Source organism: Cyprinodon variegatus, unplaced genomic scaffold (assembly GCF_000732505.1).
Source record: "Cyprinodon variegatus isolate N-32 unplaced genomic scaffold, C_variegatus-1.0 Scaffold1678, whole genome shotgun sequence".
Classification (NCBI taxonomy): Eukaryota; Metazoa; Chordata; class Actinopteri; order Cyprinodontiformes; family Cyprinodontidae; genus Cyprinodon; species Cyprinodon variegatus.
Window position 1 is genome coordinate 33,259 of NW_015152131.1, and position 6,880 is coordinate 40,138.

Consider the following 6,880-nt stretch of genomic DNA (forward strand, 5'->3'; position numbering starts at 1 on the left):
CCCTGAGGAATGCTTCCAGCACCTTGTTGAATCTATGCCACGAAGAATTGAGGCAGTTCTGAAGGCAAAAGGGGGTCAGACCCGTTACTAGCATGGGGTACCTAATAAAGTGGCCGGTGAGTGTATATGTTATTTAATAAATTGTTTTTATAAACTTTTTCTTTCTAACTAAAGCATTTTAAATGCCAAAATAATCACATTTAATGAATTTTAATGCCAATTTAGGCCTTAATTAAAACAATTATCTAATAACTTTTAATGATTTTTAATGACCCGCAAAAACCATGATTTAGATGGGTTTAAATGGATTTTTTTTGTAGCTAAACATCAGTTTAGGTCAGAGGTCATGGATTAGCGGACAGCGCTCCAGATCCGGACCCCCCCTGCTGGCTAATCCAGACCCAACCTGATTTAAAACATTTATAGATTACCGCATGTTGTCCGACGACAAAGTCTAACCCCGAAATCGAACATCCTCTGTCTCCGCTCCCCCCGACTACGCTCCAGACCTCCTGCGCAAAGCAAGGCCTACAGCCTACGCTGTTCCTCCCATCTTGCTCCGCTCCGACTTCCTCTGAGCTCAAGGAGAGCATGCACTATATTATTATTAAATTCAGGAGCAAAACATGCAGAGATGAACACTTAATTTAATATGACAAAAAAATCCCAAAAGTCATCCAGGCAGCAAATATTCAGTTTCTGCCTTAATATTTTCGTTTTGTTGTGGATTTTTTCTAACAGGGATAATTAGGATCATACATGGTTTGTATGAACTATGTTTGTTCCCTGCTTCCAAAATCTCATCCATGCCTCACATGAGAAGTTTATTTTGAAGTTGTGCGAGGCGCATTTAGCATTTTGACTGGATTTGATGAAACTTTTAAATCTCTTAGTATAAAATAAATATTTTGATGGAGATGAGAAATCTGCTTCCTGGTATGTTGAAGTACCAATAGTTTGCATCCAATCATTCAAACAAACGGTTTTAGTTTTAGGGAATATATGAGGTCACGAATGAGCCTGGAATGACTTGAGAATGGCTTTGTCTACATTCAAACTCAGGTTTAGGGCTTTGCAGGGCAGCCAACTGCATTCATTAAGCCATAAAAAATAAAATAAATAACAGTAGGTTCAGATGTTTTACAATATAAATGTGTCAGGAAATTGTCTATATAACAAACTGAACCATTGTTGTCCTCTACTTAAAAAAACAATGTTTTTATATATATATATATATATATATATATATATATATATATATTTCTTAATTTAAAATCTCAATGTATAACATGGATGCATAAAAACCTCATTTTTTTACAGTGTTAAATTCTGTTTAAAGTAACATAACAAAAATAGCTCCAGGCCTTTACTGGTTGTTTCTTAATTGTTGACCCCTGGTTTAGGTGTTTGGAGCAGGAATGGCAACATTACAAAGTGGAGAAAAGATAAATAAAAAAATTGAAAGGCATCAGTGAATGTATCAAAAATAATATTAAAAATAGTAACAATAGCAGTTATACTAATATATTTCCACACTATTTAGTCGATACTATTCAATGCCAACAGGGGTTATTGGCTCTGTATGTCCACTTCCTTAATGTGTAAAGATAAAATGAACGGAAGGAACACCATGAAGCTCTGAACTTCTCTAATTTATGGAGAGAAAAAAAGAGTAGACTGGAAGTGGATGCTGCGTTATTTTGCAAGATGACAGTTTCAACCAGAGTGAATCTTACTAATGCAAAATGCAATACTTTAGCACAGCTCTGCATCTGCATTTTGAGGGAAAATAACTCAATTTAGAGAGTAAATATAGTTTCCGTTGTCTTTCATTTATTCAACAGTATTTTCCATTTTAAAAGTCTGATTATGATCCTAAAATCTAGGTCAAAGGAGTGTGGTTGAGTGAAGCTCTAGGAAGTTTCCAGCGTGGAGGCAACATGCTAACAGCTCTGTTAGCAGAGTGTTTGCAGTCCTTTACTTCCAACAATGAATCCCAAAACGGACAACCAGCTACTTTTTGATTTTATGAAACGCCCATGGCAGCACTAGCCCTGTCAGAGGGAGTCCTAACCTGCAGCCAGCCAGAGGAAACGCCCGCTGCTCATTCATCCATTGACCGTTAGCCAGCTAGCTGTTAGCTCCAGAATATTGCAGCTTAAACTGGGTTTATTAACGCTTCTATGTGGCCGAAACAACCGTCAGGACGCATTTCAACTCTCACGAGGAGTAACCAACTCAGTTGAAGGAAGAGTTTATGTATCAAACCATTATGGCTAACTCTGCTTATTCCTACCTGTGGAAGTGACAGCAGCAGCTCGTTTTCTGATCCAGGTCCAACCTTCAACAAGCCGTGACTCTGATTGGACCAGCGTTTCAGGCCCACGGTAAAGCGCCTTTCTGATTGGAGCAACTGAGACTGACGCTATGAAAGTGATTCACTATTAGCTTTCTGATTGGTTAGATTCTCGAATAAACTGAGGAGCTTGGAGAGTTGCATTCGTTTACGCACGAACTCGATCAGTTTTCCCTTTTTTTTTAGGAGATGAGCTTTGAAGGCAAAGATTTCAACTATATGGGTTCTCTCTTTATGAATTAGTGACTCCTTAACTATTCTTTGGCTTTAAATCAAGAGCAAAAAAAACTCTGTAGAACAAACAAAATATATTTTATTTGTTATACTCCAATTTCCAAGGTACTTTGAAGGCAACAGTGCCTGTACAATTTTAAGTCCCACCCTTTACGCATTCCTATTGGCTGCTCACTTTCTGTTAAAGAAACCACACCATACATGGTAGTCTTTTAATTATCGTAGTTGCCTTAATGATAAAATCGACCAAAAAAGTTATGCTTTTTATAATATCATTATTGTTACTGTGTAAAAAAAAAAAAACTGAAAATATATAAAAATGAAGAGCTTTGGTTACAGTAGTTGGTAATTTTGTGGAGTCCATTAGAGGTCAGTCTTGAGGCAAAAACAATTTACACCAGGCCCATATGCCAATTTAGGTTTAAATATGTTTTCATTATTAAAATTCATAAGAAGCAAAAAAAAAAATATATTATTTGTACTCTAAAACCAGTTCAGCAGCTGGTTTTACAAAATAACACTGGGAGCAAAGTGACCAGTTGTTAGATCCTTTATTACAGCGTCCAAATATAGTCTGCTAATAATAGTCTAACCTCACAAGCCTTCATGTTTTCTGTCCTGAAACTCTGCAGAGAAGCTAAGGAGGACGTGTGCTTGGCTTACACGTTTATATTCATCAAGGTGAGTTAATTTAAAGGGAAAGAAAAGAAAGATGATGCAATTGAACTAAAATCAGTCACTATAAGATCCAACAGAGCTACATTTAAATGCCTTGCATGCTTTCGGGTTCCCAGTCTGTTTACTGCATCCCAAGAAAGAGAAGCATGAAAAAAACTGCCTATATCCATTTCTGTTTTAGCTTTGGTCAACCTTCTTTTGATCAGAATGGGGGACTTCCAGCAGTTTGAGCAAGACTTCTACCAAACAGGATGTTACATCGATGATCAGGGACGTGCTGTGGCCTATTATGACACTGAGTAAGTATAGCTTAAAATGCATGTTACCTAAATATAGTTATACTGTAGTGTTTTGTAAGAAGCATTTGGTTTTCCAGACAAAACAAGTTTACAAGTTTTGTGTTACACTTTAAAACATCAAATCAGTTCCAGATTGTTTTTGTACTCTGAAACAAACTTCCATTTTGATTATTGATGTTTAAATGATGATGATTTTTCCAGTGGGGGACAAGATGGCTTGCCGAATATTCTAAATCCTTTCATGGAGCAGCAGTACTCTGGAGAAATCTACCAACCAACTATGCAAGCCACATCTTTTAGCAGCACTGGATCAGAGTCTCCAGAGGAGGAACCTCCTCTTCTTGTTGGTAATAACATATTTTCTGACACGTATGTTCTATAAGGTCAAATCTTGTTGACAAAACAAATCTGCCTAAATTAGCTGCAAAAAAGGAAAATCTAAATATGTTCAATTTGAATAAAAGCGACCCAAAAATCTGGAAACAACATTCTTATTACTTAAATAAAACTTGCAAACAGCAATAAATATTTGTAAAAAAACAAAACAAAAAAAAAACTAAATAACCCTGGCATTTGATGTTTTTTGTATTGTGGACATTTCCTGAGCTGCTGCACTTTTCTCCAGAACTTGGAATTGATTTTGATCACATGTGGCAGAAGACACTCACAGTTCTAAACCCTTTAAAGCCTGCAGACGGCAGCATAATGAATGAGACAGATTTGACAGGTCCTATCCTCTTCTGCATTGCTCTGGGTGTCACTTTAATGATGGTGAGTCTGATTCTCATCATGCATTTCTGCATCTTCAGTTTTCTAACATAGTTGTAGTTTTACCCCCTGAAACTCTTCTTCATACAGGCAGGTAAAGTTCACTTTGGCTACGTCTATGGGATCAGTGCCATTGCCTGCATTGGGATGTACATTCTGCTGAGTCTGATGAGCTCTTTGGCTGTTTCTTACGGCTGTGTGGCCAGTGTCCTTGGGTACTGCCTCCTACCTATCGTGGTCCTCTCCACGTTTGCTGTCTTCTTCTCCTTGCAGTAAGTTTGTGTATTTGTTTGAATTAGTCTAATTGAGTTATAGAGATATTTTAGGATCAAAGCTGTTTATTTTTTTAACCATAACCTTCATTGTTTTTGTTTTCTCAGAGGCTTCCTTGGAACAGTCCTTGCTCTGCTTGCCATTTGTTGGTGCAGCTTCTCAGCCTCTAAGATCTTCATCTCCACCCTTGCAATGCAGGAGCAGCAGATGTTGGTGTTTTACCCATGTTCCCTGCTGTATGGACTCTTCACGCTGCTCACTGTCTTTTAACTTCCACCTGATGAAACCAAACTCCTGCATGTCATGTAGTTATTTTTTCACCTTTAAAAATATTCCTTTTTTTTTATTATTTGCTTTAGAGCTGTTTGTGGGCACAATCATTTAAAATACTTTTTCAACTAATTTAAGATATTTTATTTTAAGAGTAAAACTGGTATTTATCGTGCCTCAATGACAAGCTTTGAGGATAAAAAGTCCATAGTTCTTTCTCCAACTCCTTCATTTTGATTACACTTTAAATGCTGTTAGATATTTACTCTCAAACACTACATCCATCCACCCATCCATCACACTCATCCCCATTGGGGTCACGGGGGTAGTGGGGCCTATCTGTAGCTTTCTACAGGCGAGGGGTCTGGTACACAGGTTGCCAGTCCATTGCAGGGCAACACAAACACATACAGGACCAACAACCGTTAACGCACACACTCACACCTAAGGACTTGTTTTTTTTTTTACTGTGGGAGGAAGCCAGAGTCTCCGGAGAGAACCCACACATGCTCAGGGGAACATGCAAACTCCATGCAGAAAGACCCCGGGCCGGGAATTGAAACCCAGAACCTTCTTGTTGCAAGGCAGCAGTGCTATCCACTGCACCCTTAACCATCACAATAAAACCATATTTTTTAGCAATTAATATCGATCTCCAAAGCATAAAGTATCCATCCAGCCTGTATTTGCCACAGGTGATTGGTGCCTGTCTCTAGCAGTCCACGAGTGAATGGCAGCCAAGACGGAGACACAAAACCATGCACACACTCACACCCATTGGCCATTTAGAGTTACCAACTGTCCTAATATGTTTTTACACTGTGGGAGGAAGCATCCACAGAGAGAAAACACAAAAATCCATGCAGAAAGACTCTAGGTTGGTAATGAATCCAGGACATTCTTGCTGTAAGATAACAGGGATACAAGCTGTGTCACTATTCAACCCAAATGCTAAATGACTTTTAAATGTGTGCACAGTGAATTCAGATTTTTTTAGAGGAAGTCTGTCTGTCTATCCATCCATGGGGGGTGGGGGAAAGAGGTGGTAAAAACCCCGAGGTGACAGACTTGTATAGGGCATTGCCTTTCTTTTTTTCTTGCAGCAGGGGGAGATAGTACCTCACCGAGAGATGAGGCGAGGTTGCTGAGACCTAGGAGAGTTCAGTTTTTTTTTTCCACGTTTTTTTGTGGAGCAGTGCACAAGAGTTAAATCTAGAAGTATGTTGAATCTGAAAGGTTTGTCAAATAGTTGACAGTAATTATACAAAACATTTATGATTTAGATTTTCTGCTTATCTTTAATTTGCTCCTTTGATTATGTAGCTGGTATAGGATTTTAGGCAAGACCAATTAGAGATTTGTGCGATCACAACCGCACACTGTTGAGTTGCTTCAACTTTGGACAAAAAAAATGTATTTAGGTTTATAAAAGAAACAACCTTTAACAGTAAATTCAGTAAAATCAGTTATTTATCTCAGATTCCATATGAAAATGTCTCGTTTTTCTTGAAACAGTATATTTTTAGTTGGCTAGCAGGATGTTAAATTGTAAAAAAGTAATTCAATTAAGTCAACAAACGGATACTATTGTTTTTACACCATATCTACGTTGTATGAAGGGGTGAGTTGACTGTGATTGCTTGAGACTCTGATGCTCTGCAGACAATAATTCACGGTTAGATAGAATGTGGAGAAACAAAGAGGAGTCAGTTTGTGGATTTCGACATATTTTTCTAATGATATTAGCAATGAGTAACTTGTAAAAGGCCCTTAAGGTGAATCAGGTTCCTCAGGGGTTTCACATGGTAACAGAATTGATCTCTTAAGGACTGCTGTTTTCCCTGCTTGGTGTTTCTATTGAGTTTAAGAAACAATGATACAACAGTAGTTGAGCTCCGACAGTGAGGTTTTGGCCAGAAAAAGTGAAATCCTGCAGCTGGAGGAAGGGAATTAAGTTGTTTAAGTTAAGATTTGTGCCACCACCTATTATGAAACTTAGTAG

The 6,880-nt window shown here is 38.0% G+C and overlaps 2 protein-coding genes across 5 annotated transcripts in view; one reads left to right on the top strand and one right to left on the bottom strand.

Annotated features, from left to right (window-relative positions):
- setd3 (SET domain containing 3) overlaps positions 1–2,382 on the bottom strand; it is a 22,100-nt gene extending 19,718 nt beyond the window's left edge. Inside the window, exon 1 of one of the 3 annotated variants that reach the window (XM_015404257.1) lies at positions 2,297–2,368. The gene's annotated coding sequence lies outside the window, so the exon portion shown is untranslated. Of the gene's footprint in view, positions 1–2,074; positions 2,094–2,296 lie in introns of those variants that run through there. The other 2 variants (XM_015404255.1, XM_015404256.1) reach the window with 2 other exon arrangements.
- A 789-nt stretch (positions 2,383–3,171) lies between these two features.
- LOC107104285 (protein YIPF5-like) lies at positions 3,172–5,321 on the top strand. Of its 2 annotated transcripts, none has more exons than XM_015404253.1 (6): positions 3,172–3,271; positions 3,450–3,567; positions 3,769–3,914; positions 4,193–4,338; positions 4,426–4,607; positions 4,716–5,321. In XM_015404253.1, the coding sequence occupies exons 2-6, from the start codon at positions 3,476–3,478 to the stop codon at positions 4,876–4,878; spliced, it is 729 nt and encodes a 242-aa protein (XP_015259739.1). In that variant the 5' UTR covers positions 3,172–3,271; positions 3,450–3,475; the 3' UTR covers positions 4,879–5,321. The 2 variants fall into 2 exon arrangements, with proteins under 2 accessions (XP_015259739.1, XP_015259740.1); XM_015404254.1 differs by having other exon boundaries at positions 3,182–3,271; positions 3,475–3,567.
- The last annotated feature ends 1,559 nt before the right edge of the window (positions 5,322–6,880 follow it).